Source organism: Dromaius novaehollandiae, chromosome 3, assembly GCF_036370855.1.
Source record: "Dromaius novaehollandiae isolate bDroNov1 chromosome 3, bDroNov1.hap1, whole genome shotgun sequence".
NCBI lineage: Eukaryota > Metazoa > Chordata > Aves > Casuariiformes > Dromaiidae > Dromaius > Dromaius novaehollandiae.
In genome coordinates this window covers 6,476,819-6,500,707 of record NC_088100.1, presented here as the reverse complement: position 1 = coordinate 6,500,707, position 23,889 = coordinate 6,476,819, and the positions used below count along the sequence as shown (strand labels likewise).

General features: G+C 35.0%; 2 protein-coding genes across 11 annotated transcripts in view; one reads left to right on the top strand and one right to left on the bottom strand.

Moving 5' to 3' along the window:
- Positions 1 to 18,003, bottom strand: part of RUNX2 (RUNX family transcription factor 2) — a 213,828-nt gene extending 195,825 nt beyond the window's left edge. The window contains exons 1-2 of one of the 4 annotated variants that reach the window (XM_064508305.1): positions 17,750 to 18,003; positions 17,418 to 17,539 (exon numbers count right to left, since the gene is read on the bottom strand). In XM_064508305.1, the coding sequence (XP_064364375.1) occupies positions 17,418 to 17,475 (58 nt within the window). In that variant the 5' untranslated portion in view covers positions 17,476 to 17,539; positions 17,750 to 18,003. The remainder of the gene's footprint in view (positions 1 to 17,417; positions 17,540 to 17,749) is intronic. The other 3 variants (XM_064508304.1, XM_064508307.1, XM_064508306.1) reach the window with 3 other exon arrangements.
- Positions 1 to 23,889, top strand: part of SUPT3H (SPT3 homolog, SAGA and STAGA complex component) — a 280,114-nt gene that overhangs the window by 28,020 nt on the left and 228,205 nt on the right. The window lies entirely within an intron of this gene.

The following is a 23,889-nucleotide window of genomic DNA, read 5'->3' as shown; positions in this document are numbered from 1 at the left end:
GTAAACTGTAAAATACTGGGAATATTTTACTGCTGATCGTAAAAATGTAGCTATCCCTCATGGTGCCCAGACATTCAGAGAGTGGTCCACCTATTACAACCCAAGTGAGAGAAAAATTGATTACAGGGGGTTTTAAAATTCACACAACAAAATGGGAAATGGATTTTGGACCATAGTTTTTGAAGAAATGGGACATCAGTGAATGGTAGCATGCTTTAAAACACTGCAGTTGATTTTTTTTTCATATAATACAATTGTTACAATTTTAATTTGACTATGGAAGCTGTTTTTGATATGTTTGCTTATAGTTGATGAAACAGCATGTTTAAGTGGTTTCTTTTTTTTATATTTTGCCAAATGTACAGGCCAGTTTTTTTTCTTTTCTCCAAAGAACCAATGATGCATTAGTGCAATCTTTCCTTTCATCTGTCGGCGCATCTTGGTCCTGTTCTTTTGAGACTACTGGTAGAGGCTTCTGCAGAGAGGTCTTCGTATCTTAACCTTTGCATCTCCCAAGTTGTGGTTATGACCTCCTTCTCAAAGTAATCAGCTTACCTTAAGTCAAGGTAAGGTGGGCTAAATTCAAATTGATTTGAAGTTGAAAGATTATAAAGTCACATATCTGTAAATCTATCAGTTTTCAGAAATCCATGCTTTAACTTTGCTAAAATTAACAAGGGATAGTCCTTTATAGCAAAGGTGAAACGTATTTTTTTGCAGGAAGGAGTTACAACATTTATATAAACCAAAGCAGCACTTCTCTGCAGTAAAACCCATTAGCTGAGTTCACTGGGATGTTTTCTAGCCATTTTGTGCCATCTGACTGTTTTTTTTTTTTTTTTTTTTTTTTTTTTTTTTAAAAGCAGCTGGAAACCTGATTAATCTAACTAGCTAAACTGACAGTGTAGCTGCTGCTTGTTACTGAAGCAGTACAAAGCAGCCAGAGCCTACCAAAGAATTTTTCTCTTGGATTATGTGTTTTATATTTCCATAGTGCGTAATGTAAAAGATCCACTGTTTAGGATGTTATTACAATTAGCATGTGCACAAATTTTATTTTTTTCCTCTGCTGAATCAGCATTCAGATGCTTTAAAACTCAATTAAGTTACCTTGAAGAAGCTTAAATCTCACTTTCAAAAGGAAAAAAAGATTTGTGACAGTGATTCCTGTTTTTTGTTGACTGACTTTCTGTTATATTAAGAATGGGTTGTCTTGCTTTTACTGAACTCAGTCATAGGATCAGTATACATTTTTCCATATATACCTTGCAGCTATAGAACACACTGTGTTTGGGCAGATTATGTAGATAATTTCAGATTCTGAGCAAGGTGTTGGCAATGTTGCATTGACTTTGCTGGGACTGACATGTAAATAGTTGTACATGATTGTTTTGCTGAGTAAGGGCTATTTAGAGGTAAATAAAACCTTTCACTGAAATGTAGAGATCTGCAGAGGGCTTTTTTTTCCCCCTTTTCTTTTCTGATACGAATTTTTGCTAGATTTTGGGCATGCAAACAGATTCCTCTTAGGTAAGCTGGGATGTGAACTTTCAGGGCTTTATAGACTGTGTTGAACTTTCCTGTGTGCATGCTTTTACCCCTCTAAATACAAAGTAGTTCCTTATCCCTGAAAGAAAGGAGAATATATGTAACTGGAGAATAAATGTGGGCACCTGAGCACATTCTTCAGTGTAGCCAGTGCACTGCAAGTTGTATCCTACTTCTTCTTGTGACAACACACTTTTTCTTGACTATGTGCCAAAGCCCTTACAAGACGTGTAAGACTGGGAGGGACTGTCTGGGTCACTGAGACAGGATTAAGTATTACCAAAACATTCATGACAGGTAACTGTCTAATCTGTTACAAACTCTCTAGTGAAGAAGATGGGGCAATTCCAGAGAACTTCTTTTCCATTCCTGGAGTTACTCCTCTGTTATCTGGGGAAATGAGGGCTGTGATAGCTGACTTTTTTTTGTAGAGAGAGCAGAGTTGATCAATGTGAGTGACTCTGTGGATCCAGTGTGAAACTACTTTGGATATGGAGGATGTATTGATCAAATTTCTCATCGTGTCCTGAGTTGTATACTTTTTTATTAAAAAAAAAAAAAAAAAAAAGAAAAAAAAAAGAAAAAACTTTGGAAGCTGGGTAGCCAAGTTTGCATAATACTGTGCTGGTCCTAAAAGCCTCAGAAAATCCTAGCTGGCAAGTCTTGTTGTGGCTTACATGGCATAGTTGAAACCTAGCTAAAACTTCCATGGATAACTGAGTCAATAATTTAAAAAAATTTCCTCTTAAACCTCTTTTGCTTCTGATTTTCTTTTGACCTTCCCAGCATCACCAGGAGAGAGTTGATCACAAGTCAATTTATAGTGACTAACCAACCCAGTTCCTTTAACCTTTTCACAATGATCGTGTTTTCTAAAGCTGTTGCTGATTTCTTACTTTCCTCCAGGCTGTTTTGAATTTTTTTTTCCCTCTCAAAATATAAAAAAGTTTTCTAGCTGAGCCCTCATCATCAGTGAGAATGGGAAAGATTATTTCCTATGTTTTCTGCATCTGGCAGTCCTGATAATATTTGTGAGAAATAGTTGAACACCCACCACCTATTTAGTTTGTGACCCTTTCTCATTTACAGATTTTCTTCCATGTTGCCATTCTCAAGAAAGTTCTTCATTTTATTTAAATGGTTGAGTCTCTAAGTCTCTGTCTTTATACTTGCGTGTCTGATTTCATCCTGTTGATTTCACATTTTCTCTAATTTATCAAGACCATTTTGAATTTTGATCCTGTTCTCTTCAGATGTTTGTGAGTCCTCCTGCTCGATGTGATAGTAAATTTTAATAAATGTCATCCCTGTTCTCTCCTCTATGTTGATTAAATTAACCTAAACAAAACAGGGCATAACATACAAATACACTTTTAAAATGTGCTGTTAGAAAACCCGCTGAGAATGAGCACATTAATTGACTCTTGTTATCAGAATTCTACATGATGATTTTGCAACAGTCAAGTGGTTAAGTGAAGCTTTTAAAATCATAAATGCTGTGAACTTTCTTATTTGAATTTTTAGTTGCAGCCAAGAGCACTTTTCTAGCTGAAAATTCAGGCTCCTATCTAAAATAAGGAACAGCTATATTAGGTGATGGCACAGTTGTTAGCATTACTGTTTTCAGGTTTAAAGTATGCTTACACAAAGAAACTGGAGGTACTTTTCTGACTATTTAATAAGCATTTTTCCAGCAAGAACTAAAATTACCAAGTCCTGAGGTTGAGTCATCAATATGCTTTTTCTGAACACACTTCTCAAGTATACATCAACGGTGGAAAATACGTAAATCTTGAAGGAGACAGCTTTACTGCTGGTTAAAACAAACATGCTCAATGAGGATGAGCTGCTGCTGCTGGTTATAAAACATCTATTGCTGTTACTGATTTATGTTGTATCTCTGAGTCATATGTGTGGACCAGTATTTTTATTATGGTAGGCACTGCACAACTCTATAACTAAAATATAATCTTCACAATTCTTTCCTGTAAGATGCTAAGGGAATGAAAGATACTGTTCTTTAATGTCTAGGACTGCCATTTGGCTCTGATTTCTAAGTGGGATCGGGACCTTTAAAAGGCATATCAGACAACTGTTGCCATGTGAAAATAAGACAGTTGAAAAACCTTTAGACAGGCAATCATGTTCTTTTTGACAGTTTTAAAACAAGAAAGGTATGATTTATGAACTTAATACATTACTTAAAAGTAAATCTGGAATCAGCTTCCTGTGGGAGTTATGTCCAGCTCCATTAGAAAAGAGATGAAATAGCATGATAGTACAGAAGTATGAAGATATTTAGAAATGCTCTTGAAAGAGAAGACCAAAGACTGAGAACTAGCGTTTGAAAATGGAACCAGGACTATACCCTTACTTTCAAGACCTAAGATTGAAAAGGTCAAAAGCACAAGAGGTGTGTAGTGGAGAGCTGGGAGATGAGTTTGCCAGGGACTAACTAGTTGGCTCAGAGATGGTATTCTCCTTGATTTTCCACCATTTGAAAGCACCAGGAGTATCATTAAAGTGATAAATATATCCACAGGAAATGGGGAAGAATTACAAGAATTGCCACCAGAACACCCTTCGTTATTCAAATTATACATTACCAAAATGCGTATATGATCTGAGCTGTAATCCTGTAACCCTAGGACTCTGTATACATTAGGAAGGACAAGTCACTCTTGGTGTTATTAAAAAAAAGTTCTTCTAGGCAATCAAATGCCAGATAAATAACTGTTCCTTATCTGTACACTTACTTTTGGAGTCCCTATCAAACAGTCTTGCAAAACACATTCCAAGAGTCTGTTGTTCCCTTACTTTCTGTCTTCCCTTATACAAAACTCTGAAATCATATTTTAGGGTTTCTAAGGTATCACAGTTGCTGAAGGATTTTTCTAATAGGATGCAGACTTGAGTAGTCAGGGATGTTGGTTTTTTCATGCATGGGTTATATATATAGAACTCCTTTATGAAATGGAAATCTGGAGGCGACTTTTCTGTGGCAGACCTGTGTAGACAAGCTTACTTACAGAGCTGCCAGGGAGGCCGGCGCTCTCGAAGCTGAACGGGCAAGTGTTCTGGTCCGTCAGGCCAGAGCAGGTTCGCTACGTGAGTTCCCTGAAAGGCTGCCGATCTCTCCAACTGGGACGTTTGTTGGGAATCGGAAAAGGAAAGGCTTTTACAGATTGAGGGCATGGAGTTAACTTTCCACCCTCTGACCTTTCTTATGGGCCACTACAGAGCTGCTTTTCTGCAGCATCAGAAGATCCTGCTGTTTGCCAGGATAACTATGCTAGTAAATCCTCTTGTACAAATGTATCTTTTATATTATAAAAATGTGCTACTCTAAATGGTTTTATTAGTGTAACTGCATTTAAACTAGGCCTTTTTCCATCCTCACTGCGTGTAAAAATTTGCGTTTCTAATATATTCCACTGCTTTTCAGTATTGACTAGGTCCTTCCTTAAGGTGCACTGCAATAGTAAATGACAGCAGAGTTTCCTGTTCTATAATGGAAACATTGCAAGAGAGGTGCAGCTCTGAGCCCCAGGCTGTTTATTACAAAGCTTTGCAAACTTATACCAATCAAAGGATTTTTTTTTTTTAATCTGTAGATTACTTTGTTTTCCTCTTGCACTGTCCCTGTTTACTCTGCAAGTAATACAGGTGAAATGAACTAAGCGTGATCTGATATGCTTCAATGATCCTGTTAGTCTCGTTTAAAGTTACTAGTTATTTACTACTGTTGGCTATGGTCCCTGAGCTCGTGTGATAATTGATTGTTTGAATGCTCTTAGTGTACTGTAGTGCGAAGCAAACCGGACTTGCATAAATGTAAGCACTCATCTGGTCACATCCTTAATGGGCAGCATGAATGAAGAAGGTGAAACTAGGCTGTCTTCAGAAAATCACTGCCGCATATTGCAGTAAGGTTTTAGTTTCATCTGATTTAGTAAAGTGTAAAGCCTCGTGTCGAGGGATATTTTATGTGTGAATGCTGTATATTTGGATATCAATTCATCTTCTTTAGAATATTTCTTAGGAAAAGAAGAAGCAGCAATATAAATACAGAGTGAATTATTTTCTAACCCCCCCCCATATTCTTATTAAAAAAAAAAAAAAAAAACCCAAACCCTGAGCATTTACAAAGGAGCTGTACCTTTTTGATCACATGCTCTGTTTATAATTTATTGCTTTTATATAGTAACTTGACTGCTGTGATAGTGTAGTGGACCCACTAGTAGTGGACACTTATTTCACTAATGAATTGTTTTAGTATTTTTCTTTCTTTGTAGGATTTCCACATATTGCTGTGTAGATGTGAGACCTTAATATCAATGTTTTCTAAACACTGTCTTCAGAAAAATACAGATATAAATCTTCTAAAATGTTATCTGTTTTATGGTATATTGCCCATCTAAAATGTTCCTGAGCTATACTACTTTCTTTTGCAAAGAATATCATATTAGAATTTCATACCAGAAGCTATTAGGAATAAGAATAACTTTTATTATTGGGTTTCTGCATTTATCAATTTTTCTGTATAAGAAATTAATATAATTCATAATATGAGTGTATTTGCTTTCATTTGACTAACTTTTCAGACACTTTTCACTTCTGTTTTATGCTGTTAAGAAGTTTACCATAACAAGCAGCTCAGAGCAGTTTACTTTCTGAAAAAACAAGTGACTCCTGGTAATGCTCATGTGGTTTGTAACGTTCCAGAGAACAACAAATATTAAAAAAATATATATATTTCTTCAAACCTGAGTTCCAAAATAATAGAATATGAATCGTGCCATCATAAAATACTGATTTGAAATGCATATAAAATAGATTTCTGATGAAGAAGGAATTTCAGAAGTGCTACTTTAAGAATTCTGCTGAGATACACAAACCACCTTCTGTAAGCTCTTCGAATATAACTAGCATGCTGCTCAGTTTATTCAAAAAGGACTGTAAATTCTGGAGGTTTTAACTTGATATGTTTGCAGGTAACATGATTCATGTGTAATTCTAGAATGAAAGGAGTATTTAGAGTCTTGGCTATCAGTTCACTGGTTCTTATTTCTTAAACAAAGACAGGTCAGATATTAGTCTTGTCTTCTGTAAGCATGTTACAGTTTCGGACTTTATCCCACGAATGCAAACAAATACAAACTGACAAAATAGTCTAACACTTGAATGCCTATCGATCAGTAGATGAGAAAAAATATAATAGTGGAGGGGGTTAGCCTCCCTGTCATAAGATTTTTTTCATAACTTCTCAGAGGTATATCATATTATAAATGCATTAGAAATGTTTTGCTCTGAGGATATGTAGCATTCCTATAAAGGTTAAATCAATAAAAATGATTTGGCCACATTCCTAAGCATGGCTAGAACAGGTAGCCCGTTGTTTAAGGTACCCTTGAATTTCTGGATCAGATTATTATGGTGCAGCAAAAAGGCTTACTAAAGGCTTCTTACTGTCTGCAGACATTCTGTGTTTCTGTGTGAAGATATCATCAGCCTAAAAAAACCTTCAGATTTCCTGGGCTACTGAAAAAAAGAGTATTTTCAGAATAGTTTTTATGTATATAGGTCTCAAATGTTGTGCTGTGTGTGCTGTAAGTTTTAAAGGAATTTTTGCAGCAAGAAGGGTGAAGACACATCAGTAATTGATAACAACCAGGTATGTAAAGGAGGAAAAAAGAGACATCTTTTAAATGAGACTACTAAAATTGCTGCCCATCTCAGTACCTTTTAAGTTTGTTTACATTTAAGTTATTCTTTTCTTGCTAATCTGATAACATAGAATAGCCATTAAATTATGTATATTTATTATGTGTATTCAGTTAAGTAGGCAACTAAGATTCTCAAATGTGATGGTAGAAGGCTTCAAGCAACTGTTAGTTCAAATTCATCTAACTTTATACAGAGCTGATAAAACTTAGTAGCCATTAAATAGTGTTTATTCAATACATCTGGTTGATTCAGTGGGCAGTCTTAAAGTTTGACAGTAGTGTATTTCTTATAGATTTACTGCATTTTAAAGTCTTTCATGCACATTGAAGAGCTCCTGTATATTATTGTTGCAGGGCAAAATTTGTGTCTTACATTGTGTGTATGTGCTGTGCGTCTACACTACTGACACTTTTATATAAGATTTATGGAACACAAACTTACTGTAAGAACATGTCACTAATATTAGAGCTCAGGCTGTATGGATGTGTTAAATTTGTTTCATCCACTCCCTTTCTGCCCTTTAAGAATACTGGAAAACCAGTGCCTCTATCTTTTCATTTTTCTTACTTTCCTTCTTTTTTATTTTTTATTTTACTTTATTTTTTTGAGTGAGTGAGAGAGGTTGTATTATTTATAAGAATGCCTAAAATATAAAATTGCGGAGAGTCATTCTGATGATAAAGTAGAAAGCACACCCCACTGGAAAAGAGGACTATATATTTCAAGATGTTTTTGAGTTGTGAAAATTTGATCAGTGAATTAACCGCACATCCGGCTGCATACATCTTTGATCACGATCAGAACATTCCAACTTGTGTGTGTGTGTATGTGTAAGCTAGCTGCATCGAGTAATCTTACACATGTGCACTACACATGTGCCTTGAAATTAGTTAGTAAATTGCTATTATAACTTAAAGTAACAAAGTTATGCCCCTTTCAAGCCCTTTTTTCTGTATGTAGTGAGTATCACAATAACTTACGTCTGTATCAGGACAAACTTGAGGCTTGATTTATTTTGAGATGTATTAACACATATTTACGTGGAACAGCTGTAATTAGCTTTTACTTTTTATTTTAAAGATAGTAAAATGTTACGTAAATAAGCTTAACATCTCAAATTATCAGGAGGTCAGGACTGAATTAGTTGTTATACAGAATGGCAGAGCATGATTCTAAATCCTCTTAAATATTATAAAATTAAAAGTTGTCCCAATGTTTGCATATGCATTACATAGTCATAGTGTGGCATTAGAATTAAATCTGTTCTTGCTACAGTTTGAAAATGATTTGTGCTATGGAAGATATTTTTCCTCCAATTTGATGCTAAATTAAATTAGTTGTTGCTACCTAGATTGGGTTATTTTATTATCCACAAATGACTGGATTTTTTTTTTGAATGTTAGTTTTCATAATAAAACGTCAGTGTAAAGAGTGTGCCCTCCAAATTTGTTTTAGTGTTTCTGTTTATGCCCTTCAACCAGAAAGGTGAAAAATAAAAATGTACTGAATAGCAATAAAAATACAGCACTTAGTTTTGAATGCACGCCGTTGGATGTAAGAAGGGTGGGAAGGAAGCGAAGTGAATGCCCTTTATGCATAGAATCCTTTTGGGAAAAGCGAACGTTTTTACTGGTATATACTAAGGTATGCCGCCTAAGTAAATAGTTGCTGCTTTCTGGTCCTGTCAGTTTTAAATAAACCGTTCATTGTTATGGCTTGGTTATTCCCCACATAACTAAAGAAAAGCTGAGTGAAACTTTGATAGCCCTCACTGGAAAAATGTAGAAGATGAACTCTCTTAATGTGAGTTTATATTGATGGTCTTTCCTGAGAGGAAACAAGTTGTGCAGATTGTATTAGGAAATAAATAGTGCAGGCTTCAAGTAAAGTAATATATTACAAAGCTGCCTCTGTGCTTGAGGGTTATACAATAGCTAATAGCTTTAATTCATCAAATTCTCATTAATAAAGCATCACTATGCTAGACCATAAATGTCCCTTCAATATTAAAGACCAAATGTAGCTCATTTGTTTTCAGAATTTTTCAATTTAGAGGTACAGGTTTCTCATTGAAAAGATGGTGCATTTGAATGAAAGCAGTTACGTGTGGGATTTACACAGTCAATGCAGCAAGGGCCTAGATACTAAATCAGTACAGTTATTATGGTTCACCTAAAAGGCTTTTGGAGATGCAATCAACTAAAATAGCAAATTCTGACACAGTCTTCAGAATTAGTATTTTTCGTTGATCCTGTCTTAAAAAGCCTTTTAAGTTCTTAAGTGCTTAAGCCTCAAATTCTCTTGAGTCCTAACTACTTTATCTGCCTAACCTTCCTCCTGATTCTGCATGAAGTTGGTATTTACAGTAAATTACTGATATAATTCTAATATAAAAATACTGTTGGGAAGTAATATATTTTCTTAGCTGAACAATGGTATACTTCACATCAGAATTCTTAAAAAGTAAATACCCTGTTGCGTATTCGTTTAATCAGTTTCAGAAGAGATGTATCGCACTGTGTCAAAAAGAGCCACTGACCTAAAAGTAAGACTACTTTGGGTAAAATATGTGGTTTCACGTTGTTTTAAAGTTGCGGTGAATTAAGCCTGGTCAGAGAGAAAACAGTTTCTCTCTTCTTGGGACTAAAGGAAAAAGCAAGAAGATACCAGAAGAGATTTATTCTCAAACATATCTGTTTCCTTAGAAATATTGCCAAGTTGCCAAGTATTCTCAAAGTAGTACTCTATCCATCTATTATTTTACTACTACTGCTAGCACTAGTGTTTATAGTTTACATAGAATACTACAATAGTCTTAACAGTCATTATTCTTTACAGATAAAAAGATGAAAAGATGTTCTTTACAGTAAAAAGATGATATTACAAATAGAAGCTTCAAGTTCATGCATTGTATGTTAGCAGAATAAATGGAGATATATGAAGAGTTGTAAAGGCCCTTTAGCTATTTGGGCTGCTGGCAAATTTGAATGTGATGGCACAGTGTATTCTTGTGTAATTTCATGTTAAAAGGCAGTATACCAGTACAGATATCTTCTAAGCTTACATTGTTACTGTTTTTTTGCTTGAAGAAATTCAAGATTTTAGAAGTATGGATCAGTAGGACTCGGGAGTTTCATGTATACCTGTGCATGTTTGCACATGCACAGCTCATTAACATTTCTTAAAAGAAAGAATACCCTGTTCTAATAGCACACATGGCTACACGGAAATACTGTGCTTTTTTAACTGCGTGTCTTCTGATTCTTATTTAAATGATTTACAGATAAGCTTGGGGAATACGTTTCTGACAGTGAGCATATTTGCATGTAATTATTTGTCTATATTATTTCCCATGAAAAAGGTCTTTATCTTACTTGTGTAGTGACAAGTGTATTAAATGGATTTGACAATGAATTCTTAATTCAGTAATTATTAATGATGTGTAACATGACCAAGCTCTGACTTTTCATACTAGACCCACTTTCGGAAGAGCTGCTCCCCAGTGTATGCTCACTGGTGTATACACACATACATATGTATATAGACACAGACACATCTTGTTAATGTAGTTAGTTTTCATTGTGATCGAGGCTGGGCTCTTTTACACTGAACAATAAAATATTATGTAACTGGCAGCGGCTCCGTCTTTCTCTTTCAGTAAACCACAGAGTGGATTTAGATGTAAGATATCTGACCATGAGCGATAAGTAAACAATGGTTTGGCACACTTATGGTTCAAGTAAATTCTGGGGAAAATAAATGTACAGAAGGTCATCAGATTTTAACTTTCCTTCTTCAAGAAAATGAATGATAATAAATTGCAAGTCATTATGAAACACTAGCAATTCTGTTGAAATATAATATATGAAATAAGTCAGTGTCCATCAGAAATATAGTAACCATATTTGAATGAGTTCCTGCCAAAGTATTTTTGCCACAGGGTTTTTAGCTATAACATATTAAAACTTAAAACTATTGTTAATTCCAAAACTGCCTGACTTTAATGAGTGTGGCATTTTGAAAACAGACAGACAGCAGAAGAAATAGTGTTTTTAGCCTTTGCTGTAAAAGTAAAGGTGGTTTTATTAGAGATGAAAAAATATTCTTAAAGGAAACTGTTAAGAATACAGTAGATATGACAGGAAAATACTTTACATTTTAAAGCACCATCTGTATTTAAAGGAAAAACATGGCTCCCTCCCAATCTCATCTTTTACTGTGCTAAAATTAATTTGCATAAATAAGAATACCTTAATAAGGAGTAGGTTGCACAGAGTAATTTAACTGCTCTGATTAAAATGACTTCAGCAGTTAAAGTGAGTCAGTAGAAAATTTGGGTTTTTTTTTTTCCCTCCTGGGGCAAGTTCATACATGAAATAGGAAACTTATAGCTACACGAGGAAGGCTAGAACAGTACACAGTATGCTAACAAGCAGAATAAAAAAATATATACAGGAAACAGATGCATGAATAATGGATTTTTTTTTTATTGGCAGTGTTAAACTGTTTTACGATACAGTAACTCGAGTTTATTTTGTCTTTGTGCTCATCTTTAAAATACTCTCTTTAGGGTGTGCTTTTCAATACGTTAAGTGGCAGGTCTTATATTTATTTGTAGAAGAGAGCATGTTTATGTAAGGAAGCATGCTCTTAGATTTAAGCTTTATTAACTTAAAAATAAAAACACCTGAGAGCAAAAGATATGCCTCCTTAATCTGTTACGTATAAGACTTAAAAAGCTAATTTGAAATAAATGTGTACCATAGAAATTAAAGCTATTGCACATGATATGGGGTAAAGTTTAATTAACTTGTTGGTAACTGCTTTGTTGTTGGGGTTCTGCGATGGAAAAGGTAGATGTTTTCCTCATCTCGCGGGTGCCTGCTGTCTCTGGGTGAAAATCTGAGGTCAAGTCATAAGTCTGGCAAAATTTACAAGGAAAATCTCTTGAAAAAGTGTATAATTTATTAGTTTATTTCTGAGTACACTTATCAGAACAAATGTTCTGATGTTTATTCCTTTTAGACAAATGCACATTTGATATTTAAAATAACAGCTGAATATTTTTATGCTGCAGCTTCTTAACTGGCTGTGTGAAACTTGAATTCTCTCAGTGCCTCAGTTGAAACCTTAAAATGCTTCAGATTTTACCATTTCAAACTCACTATTTATCTTGAGGCTGCCTTAATTAAAATATTATATACACCAGGGCACATTAAACATGGCAATTTATTGTAATTCTTATTAATGGAGTGTATTTAATGAGTTTTCAGAACAAGCTCCATCACCTACAACACACAGTGTTGATTTTTATTAGTCACATAGAGTAAAGCATGCATATGGTCTGATTTCCAAGCGGTACGACGCACTGACAGCTGCCCTGGGCTCCCGCAGTAGCCAGGCAGCAGAAGTGCGGGTGCTCAGCACCTTTGCAGGCTGGGCAGCGTGGGGTGATGCCTCCCTGCCTCCTGCCCTTTGATTTCCACTGCAGCGTGCTGGACTCGCGCATAAAGCATTGCACAACTTTGCTCGTATCTCGAACCTGCTACGTTAACTGGCTGGCTGAGAAAGTCCCTCTCCTTAGCTGTTGTCAGTGCCACCCGTACGGAAGGGTGCGTGCTGTAAGGTCTGACACCTCTTTAAACGCGGTCGTGATGTAGCTTCTGTTGCCTCTTCTGAACTGTCTGCGCTCTGTGCATCTCTTGCAACAGCTATTTACTGCTTTCTGTTTATACGTCAATGAATGCAGCATTGGATGCTCATCATTTACTTAGGCTTTTCTGAGCCTCTTGTTGTTCATACAAAAAAAAAAAGTGTTCTAAAAACCAATCAGGAAAAATAAAGGTATAAGGTAAAATTTGGAGATTAATATTAGTCTGACCATGACCAAGAAATTGCACTGCTTGAGAGGAATTTCAGTATTATTGTTATGCTCTTAATGTGGGGTGGCAGAGTCTTTAAATATTTCTGGTAGAGTAGTTAATACAGCATGGAAGTTTGATATTTGTACAGTTTGTAAAGGAATTTGAGGTGTTACCCTATTTTGACTTCAGTTTTCAAGTATGCACTGGTGCATCATTAATCATAGGAAATGCAAAAATAAATAATATAGTCCCTTTGGATTTTTCATGTGAATACTTACCTTTTCCTTTTTTTGTATATACAGTTGAGGTATTTAGGTAACCCCTAACCTTTTGCTTCAACAAGGAGGTACAGTATAAAAATATTACCACAGTCTTCATATGAGCAGTTCTCTCTAAGAAAACCTCTAGATGAATATTTATTGAAAAAAAGCAAAGTTGCAATACAGAATGACTTAGCTTGGCCTGAATATTATATTTTAGACCACCAGTGAATAAAATTAAAAGCACATGGATTTTGAATAACTAGAAAAGGTTGTAATTGATTAGCACTGCATGAAAGTATTGAAGTGGAGTAAGTTTTGATTTGTGAATGGTTCTATTCAATAAAGATTAATCCTGTATGTTTGATAAAATCTTAGTGCCTCTAATGAGTTAGTTTTCTTTTTTTTTTCCGCTCTCTCCCCAGTTTATTTAAATGTCAGATTTTTCAGTGTTCTTCTAACAAGCTGGAACATTTCTATCTTGGTGAATTTTACATCAGTGTGGTTGATTTAAAAAATATTGGCTATTAATAGTTTGTTTAAAAGAGATAATTAAACAAAACTTTTCACTTTTGCTGCCTAAGAATCATGTAAATAGAATAGTGTAATTCTGCATGTATTAGGAATTTTGTAAACTGAAAGCCTTAGTGAGAAGCCTGCACCTTTATTGATACAAATAAGAATGGTCATTCCTGCATGGTTTTCAGTATTGTTTTTAAAGTCCTTGTATTTTGAATTATATTTTATACAAAGGGTAGTGATTACTGAGATTTTGCTTATATTCTACAATAATATATATTAGAGTTGAAACATGCATAACTTTTTTCTATAAGTAATCACAAAGTGTCTGTTTCTCTCTCATCTATATCTTAAGTAGAATAAAAAAACCCCGTAAGATTCCTTACCAGATGGTAAAACAATTCAAAATTAAAATCTGCAAGAGGTTTGTGTGTTTTTTTTTTTTTTTTTTTTTTTTTTTTTTGAAGAATAAATGAATATCCACTGGGCAGTATATTAATCTAAGCAGAGTAACTTTTCTCCTATTAACTTGAAGACTTTCATTTAGATCTACTACATCTGTCTATTCAGATCAGTTACAAGAAGTTACATGTCAAATAATTGATTGAATTATTAGTCAAATTTTGGTCTGATTTACATTTTTCAGTGAACTTGTTCTATGAAGATGCACAAGACATACTTGAAAATTCTTGTATTTGTAACTGTTGTAGGAGGTATTTCAAATATATTTCATGTTCTAAAATAGCTTGTGTAAACTATGTTTACTGGATTTTCTAACAAATATACTGGGTTTTTTTTTTGCATAATGTTTATTTTGAGCAGCTTATTTTTCTTCAAGCAATATGGATATACTACCGTTGGTTGAAATGCATACATTTACGTTCAAAAGATTAAGGAGAACGTTTATATAGGCATAATGCAGTCCAAAGCTGTGTATAACTGGCTTACATAGAAATAGTGTGTCTATGAAACATAGTATCTAGTTAATTTAAATGTCCTAAATTATAGAGGAATATATGCTCCCAGAATTAGGAAGAGGATCCTCACTCTTCACTACTGTTGTTTCTCCCTTTCATATGGAGTTATAAACTTATGTGTTAAACTATCTGAAAGGAGAATTTGCCAAAATCTGGTTAAGCGCATACATTAGCAAGCATGCAAGTTAATCATCATATGCGCTCTTTTCCCTTGTGTATTATTACTCGTCATTAGTTTCATCAGTTAATTCCTGAAGAAAGACAGAATCGAATTTAACAGTCCCCAAAGGAATAGGTTAGCGACAGGAATAGAAAGAGATTAAATGCAGGACCTGACAGTATTGAAAAGAATAGATCATGCGTTGTGATGTACTGCTGCACCACTGGTAGGAAACGCTAAATTGACCAGTAACTTGGGTTTTCTGTGCTTTTGTTCAGTTTTAAAATATATTCTGTTTCCTTTTTTTTTTTTTTTGAAGTAATTTTTCAGTTTAAGATCTATTGATTACATATTCATAGAGTTGGTGGGATTTCATTGTTCTTCGAATCCAGCGTTTGTCTCCAAAGTTAAATTTATGCACCCAACCCTATTTAGTAAAAGTCTGGGAGAAAAGCACTATTCATGTTACAATACTTCTCACTCGTGCTAAGAATGATCAAAAGTAGATGAATTAAGCAGCCAGCACTCCATGTTTTGATAATTTTAGCCAACTAAATTTCTTCTAATCTCTTTTGGAAGTAAAAGCAAAAGAAAGTCCCTATACATGTAAACTGTATTTCCTGTTGTAAACACTGGGATAATGTGGTCTGGCTACACTTCTGCTCGGCTTCGTTAAGACAGCAGTTTTAGCAGAAGTGCTGCTTACCATTTTTGCGTTAGCATTTCAGCTCAGCGGTCTGTGCATTATAGCTACACGAGCAGTCACAGGTTATACCATCACTCCTGGTGTCCTTATAGATCATAAATTAAACTGTGCTCTCCTCCATAAGAACCAGCTATTCTTTGCGGCTCTTTCTACATGCAGGCTTAGGCTTATTCATGTGCTTTAACTGGGAACCAGTCAAAGTGTGTGGAGTAGGAGGGGTAAGAGGAGCTCCAGCCATCAGGTCATCACAATACAAGCTTAATCTAGACGGATAGCCTGAAAAATCATCCTGGCATTGTTGTTTTTCTTATAAGGGGGGTAGGGGTGGAAAAGAAGTATGTCTAACTACAGCCCCAACGTAGTTTCAACATGATGGACACCATTAAGAAAACCTTGTAAGTTTTCAGATTTTTTTTTTCCTCAATCTTTCAGAATTGTCAGAGCTTTTCTGGTCTGTCTCAGTCAGAGATGCTTGGAAAAAAATGTTGCACATACTTCTTGCCACTGGTAGGGGATGGCTAGACTTCAGCATCTGACACCATGCTTTGAGCTAAAATGTAACTTCATTTTACTTGCAGAGAAATCACTTAACGTCATACTTGGTTTTATTTAATACTTAGCGAGTGATGTGCTCTGTACCAGTTTTAAAACTGTATCTGAGAGGAAGAAGGTTTTCAAAGTGATGATAGTGGTGCAGTTTTATAGTGTGTATATGATTTATGTGGGCATGTATGTATGCAGTACACATGTGTACTGAGGTAATTATTTATATGCTTTCTTTAATGGATCTGTGTTTTCAGCTCTAAATATTGAAGTAAATACTTGGCAATGCTGTTGTATGGAGTTTTTAAAACCCCGCTTTCAATTAAAGCTTAAATTCATCAGCCTGGTAAACTATATATTTTTATTTCATAGGTTAATATTTTTATGCATAAGTGTTTTGGCTTGTTCGTGGCTCAAGTGTAATGAAAAGAACTTGCTCTTACAAGTGAACCTATTGTTCACCTATTACTTTGCTATGAAACAAGGGCAACAAATGACCAGAGGACTGCAGATTTACACTGATAACTTCGTCTAATAGGCACATTTAAAAATGTCTGGAGCAATGATAGGGCAATTATGCATAGGAGAGGCTGCTATATGCTAGTCGCTACTCGTTTTCATCAGGTATAGAGAGGAAAAAATGCTAGATCATATAATTAATTTGTCTGTCTTTCATTAACCTGGCACGCTGGATCCATCTAAAAGTGCTACGCTTTATACCAGGTTCTTCATAGGATATTCTAGGGAGACGTTGCTTGGATTCACTAACTACTTTACCTTTTTACCTAGTGTGATGTTAAGCTTTATACTAGATCCCATCAGACTTTTCCAAATGTGTGTAGCCACACGTAGGTTCAGATGACAGCTGAGCACACCTGCTGTCAAACACCAAGGCGTAAGCCACTGACCCGACTTTGCTCAGCTTGTCAGTTAGTCAGTTTGTTCATAAATCTGCACAAGTTATTTATGTTCCCCCCCACCACACCAGCATGCTATTTTAACGCCCTGACATCCCATTCAGCAAGTTTTTGTTTTCATAACTATAACCAGCGCTGTTAAAAGTAAGAAAACTCCGACAACAGCAAACAAAAGCTCAAGTATTGCAGTACTTACCCCAAAAGAAGTTTTGCTGACATGGTGTCACTGAACTGAAGAGGCTGTTTGATGCCATAGTCCCTCTCTCGTTTCACACAGAGCTTTCACCTTCTGGTGTAAATGCTTCTTGGATCCTCAAACTGAAAACACAAACCATAGCCAAAACCTTGTCTTAGTTTTACAATGCTCCTGGATTGCACAGGCTCTATATTTTGGGGTTTTTTTCTGTCAAAAAATTGTGTAGCACTGGTAACATGCGAAAAGCAAGGAAACAAAACAAAAAAAAGAGAATGAGCAAATATTTGAAGGACCTACTATTACTGCATAGACTGTGGTTAGAGAGCACTTACTGACTCGGTTGGTCTCAGTGGCTGGTAGTGACCTGCGGAGATTAACCATTTAAAACCCAGAGGCTTCTTTGCTGTCCTCCTGGAGAAAGTTTGCACCGCACTTGTGGTTCTGTGGTTGTTTGTGAGGCGAATGAAGCATTCACACAATCCAAAAAAGCAAAAGCTTTAAAACTCCTTTTTTTTGCAAGCACTGTTACTGGAGAGAGGGAATCATGTGGTTGGTGACATCAGAGTCCTCAAAGTAGGACTGCCTACCACTGTGGCTTTTTCTTTCTCTCTCTCCCTCTTTTTTTTTCTTTTCTTTTTTTCCCCTTTTTTTATATTTTGACAAAAGGCCCCGTGGTAAGGCCCTTCCTGGCATCCAGAAGGATATAGCTTTTTAATTTTTGTGACTCATGAGGATTTGGAGAGAGTACAAAATGCTGTAAGAGCCCAAACTTCTGTACAGTTAAAGCATATGGACAGCAGAACTTTATTTGTGCTCTCAGTTCAGGTTCCCCCCACTCTTCTTCCCCCTTCTTTTTTTTTTTCTTTTCTTTTTTTTCTTTCCCCCCCTTTCTTTTTCCCTCCCTAGCTCGTTATTGTGTCAGTGGAAAAGTGAGCAAAGTTGGCACAAGTGGCTGTGTGAAATTCTGAACAACAGTGATGATTTACAATAATTTACATCTTTGGATTGTATCACGGTCTTGGGTCTGCTTCATATTTGCTGGGTGGCTGGATTCCTTCTGTTTTACTTTTTCTTCTTGTCTCCCTGTACTTGTGAATCTGTAACTCATTGTAGGAAACTTTACCTTTCCTAAGGTCTAGGAGCAGGCTGCTTGTTGGGGTTGTGTTTTTTACTGTAATTGGCTGTCACAGAAGTGTTAGTCTGGGGATTCCTTTGCAAATCTTAAATCACATCTGCCTCGCTTTACATACCTTCAAAACTAGTTGGCAGTTTTATGCAATGCAAATTAAGGGCAATTACGCTTCTTTTATATTTGGTGCAAAATATGCCATTTGGATATCATAACTAGTTGTGTACTGCATTGTAAGTGATGCTTTTGAATACCAGCATTGCTAGGATTTAATATAGACATTACCTAACAGAGTGAGCTGTGAGAGTTGAGAGGTTTTGATTGCACTTGCATTAATTGCTTAGTATAGGTTCAATTTTTAAGAGAAATAGAACAGTCTTAGACTTTTTGGGGAGACTATAAATAACTTTATTCGCCAGTTAATGTTAACACTCAGTTTTAAAATGAAACATAAATTTGATGCATATGTAAGATTTAAATACTTAATATCATATGTGTGCATGTGTGTGTAATATTTTTTATGTACTTAACATATTGTAACTTTGACTTTGATTGCGTAATATAAGCCTTTACTATACCAGTACAGAGTGGGTTAACAAAAGCAGTATTTTTTTGTTTATAATAGAGGCTTTGAAATAAATTGCAAAATGCTGTGTGTAGTAAGGAATAATGTGCACAGACAGTGTGTATTAGTAGTCTTGATTTGCTCACTCAGATTCAGAACAAAATTGGAAACATCTTTGAGAAAGTATCTAATTTTTGCCCCTTTGGACATTATGTCTAGAACTTTTCATATTAGCCTGATTGTATCACAGATGAACTGTATTTTCTAGTTTTAGCTGAGTGATTTTTTTTATTGTATATATTGTTGGGAGCAGAAGAATTGTATAAAACACTTTCTAGGTATTATTCAGCTTTTATTTGTAAAATAAAATACATATCTCTGAAGCTGGCATCCCACTTCTTTTATTTTCCTCCTTGTCCTCAGCTTCCCCAGCAAGAAATTGTCCAGGAATGGTGAGAAACGAATAGCCGGAGGGGTGGGTGGACAGCAGGTACTCTATCTTGTGGGGATGGTGAGGAAATGGGAAAGGGAATTTTGGTAAAAATTACAGCTTGTACATTTTGTTTTTTATTATCATATATTTATCAAAGCAACTTAAAACCCTGTTGATGAAAACGACTTCCATAATGTTTATCATAAAGTAGATTACATTGTTCTTAATTCAGTACTTGGAAAGTTATTATATATTGACAAACATATAGAATTCCATCTTAAAATGAAAAAGGAGTATACGGCAAATAAAGCCTCATATGTACAAGTAAGAATAATATTTAATTCTTCTAATGATGGATTGCAATTATTTCTGTATATTTTCACAGTCTGGATAAGAATGTCAATGGAAAAAAGTGAATAAAAATGATGAAAAGAATGGTAATCCCTTCATATAAACAAAATATGTTTGTGTGAATTAGTGTTTTAATCAACTTTTGATGCAATAAAAGCTTGTGGAGGTTTCTGCCTCTGTAATTAGTGGAACTCTTAATTGTAAGCACAAATGTTTCTTCAGCTAGAGCTATGCATTGAAGATAGTTATCAGCTTTTACTTGATGGTAGGTAAATTCAGTGTTTTTATGTAATAGATCAGTTATGTGTTGAACTTAAATACTTATTTTCATTCATAGAAACACAGTCGTTTGATTTTTTTTTAAAAAACTCCAGCATTTATTTTTAGTCACATCTTTAAGATCAGAACATCAAACTTCCCACAGAGACCTAGGTTTTTAAATTCAGTGCATAGAAGTACTGTGCTCAGTCTTTCTCTGGAGTGGCTTTTTTAATGCTTTCACTTGTGTACGCAAAATTATCCTCTAAGTTTGACAGTGGGTTTTAGTATGATGCCTTGATGAAATGTTTTTTGACTGTACATACTTTTTTCATCTCTGATACCAAGTTTAAGGCCACTGCAGTAAATTCTTCATATAGTAAGGTGAAATTCATTAAAAGCAGAAGAGTAAATTGTTTAATTGTGTAAACCAGATGTGGTTTGCAGCCATTTTCTATGCTTGTTAGAAGTTGACAATGAAAAAATTACATATATATATATTTGTTTTTCAAGGCAATATAGAGGCATTATCAAGCAAAGCTGTATAGAGACCTAGTCCCTGACTAGACTGCCTGCTTCTTTCAATATAGTTTGCACTTCTAAGGAAGAAAATGTACTGAAATCCACTGATGCAATTGCAGACTTATCTCTGACAGCCTTTTGTTTAAAAGGTATGTCTACAAAAATCAAAGTTAACTTAGAGTTCCACAGGGAGCATAAGGCTTTAAGTCACTCAAACAATCACACTTACAAAAGAAGTATTATTCTAAGGAATTTCTCTGGTAAACTATGAGCTTGATCTTTGATGACAAATCCTAGTTTGAATTTAAAGTCAATTGTAATACAATACTAAGAGATTATGAAATCCTTCACTTTCCTTTGAAATTTGTTTTGAAACTTTTAAGCCATGCTTTTTTTCCAATCATTTTGCTTTATGCCACTCAAAGTTCAAACAGCATGTAAGCAGTATGATACACTGCTGAAAGTTTATTTGTACTTAAATGCTCATTTCTGTGCTGTGGCTAGAGAGGTGTAAATATTCTGCTTATGTAGCAGGATGACAAACTTGCTAAATTGCACTTACTTGCAAGTTTTAAAATGTAAACTCTAACACGGCACAGATTTTTATGATACAAAATGTTCTAATGTAGTTTCCTTGCATGCAAGCCTTAATTGCAGGTGTTATTCATGTATCTGTTTCCACTAGAGAAGCATTTTCTGTTTTTTTGAAATAGTGAAGCTGCTGTCCTTGGCTTCTGCTTTTCATAACTCAGTGAGAAGGTATTATAATTTTGAGAATGGTAACACTGTACTTTATGGTAATACTGTACTTTATGGTAGTTTTTTAGCTAATGTATTTAACATGCCATTTTCATGTAAAGTATTTGCACATTTTAGGGAACTTTTGTTGCTGGAGACAGGTATTTTCTGGACTTCCAGCTTCCAATATCTCTGCAACAGCTTGAAGTATGTTTGATGACACCTATATACTAACCTGTTAAAGCAAACCTGGTACTCTCTTTAGCAAAAGCTAAAAATGCCTATTATATAAAAAATTTGTAATAAAAAGATTAGTTTAGAGGATATTCATTTGAAAAATGCTACCTTTTGGTGTCTGCAGGGAAACTAATGAGTAGTATTGACCATCTGAGTTTTTTCTGCCTTTTTATGACAATTTTCTGTTCTCCAGCTTTCTCTTCATTTATTAAGACATGATTTGGAATAGATGGGGCCTGGGAGCATTGACCAGGTAGAAGAAAAAAATGCTATTTCTTCTAGTGTAAACAGGTGGTGTTGTCTGTCTTCTGTGTAGTGGAAACAGGCTACTGAAAATCAATTTAAACCTTAAATTGAACTGCTACTGTAAATTAAAAGGTTGCTCATCTTCTGTTAATCAGTGAGTAGTTTATTTAATAGCAAGCAGTAATAAATTGTTTTCATTTGTTTTGAGTTGCCAACTCTCTCATTTCGTATTATATAATAAAAAGATGCTTTCCAGTGGAGTCATCTGCCCTCTGTTCAGGCTTTGATTGAGGTTCTGCATCCTAATGGTCAAATATATCTCATCTTGACAACTCTTATTGCTCAGACATTTTTTCTAACAAATGTTAGTTTTCTTCCGTTCCTCAGATAGGTATCTTGTAGACTGTACAGTAACTGAGAAAGCCCTTTTAATTAGATGTGCACTTTATAAGCAGTCAGTGTGTGGTGTTTAAGATCATCATCATCTTTCAGCTATTTTCCCCTGTCTGTTTTTTTCCCTTTCTTTTTTCTTTTCTTTTTCTTTTTTTTTTAACTCAACTTGCAAAAAATATGGGAAACTTGTCTCATATAACAGCTGAGGATGTGGCTAGGTTAAGGCAGGAAACTGCTACCCACAATGCAATGTTACATACACTACCACTTAATAAAATTTATTTCAAACATGCTACTGACAAAACCAAAGAAAAATAATATCCTAACTATGCTAGTTAGTACACTAAATATATCTAGGGAAAAGTGAAAGTAATCTCTCTAGAGCCTTTCTTGCTTCTAGGAAACAATGCTACCAGTAGTTAAACTAGAGCAGATCTCAGTAGTTAAAAGTAGCGACCTATTTTTAGAAAATACTCACATCACTATGGAAATTAATGATTATATACTTTTTAATAGCAGTTGAAGTTATTTTATATAGAGTTCAGATAAGCTCTCTGCCTAGATTTTCCTGGTAGTCATAATATCCTCTTCTGCAGTTTTAAAACTGGCAGCTTCTCTCGCTTCATCCCAATTCCACTGAATCTTACCTTTACTTTAATCAGGCAGCCTTTTACCTCTCTTTCCCACTTAACCTATTTGTAGGTAGATATGAAAATGTTTTTCATGTAGCCTGTGAGAAAAGAACTGAGAACAAGAAACTTCGTCTTCCTGTATTACATGAAGAATTAAGGGTTCTAGTATTTTTCCTTGATTGCCTGCAATTTGAAGAGTCTACTCATTTGTGAGAGGTACATCACTTTAGTTAATTCCTAATGAATTTAATATGCTTGAATCTATAGTGAGTATTTCTGTATATTGGACAGAGATATGGATGAAGTCATTGATGCTGCTCAGCCATAAATATCCTGAAAGTCTTGTTCTAGATATATTTTTGTTTCTGCTTGTTTTTTAAATGCACGTATACTGAGGGTGATCCTCTTACCGAACATTTTTGAAGTATTTGCCTCTATAGTTAGAGAACACTTATCAAGAACAGCTGCTCTAGTGCTGTGGATCCTATCCATGGACTCATGGTGGTCTGCTGAACAACGTTCTTCAAGTTTGACAGGTGAGACAGAGACTCTCCAGTGCCACTGTTTTTGGATGAATCTAGCTGTGGTTGGAGAAAGTGCATCTTGCCAAAATATATGGGTAAGACCACACACAGTCTTTAAAATAGTTATTGTAAGCTTATTTTTAGGCAATATATATCTTGACAGTTCTTTTATTTGCATGCCAGTTTCACTGCTGCTTATAGATTTTTCATTTATTTTAGTAATGGCAATTGCAGATTTAGATCTATGTTTGTAAAGCTTTTTGCACAACATTTACACTGGAAAAATACAGGCTTGCTACTTTCAAACCTCGATCAAGATTAGAGAACAGGTTTTAAAAATACTAAAGCAGAGTATTCACACTCTTCAGATTTGGTGTCAGTGTTTTCATATTAAACCCCATTTTCAAGGGCATAGTTCAGCCATAAAAAATTGCCTCTGGATTT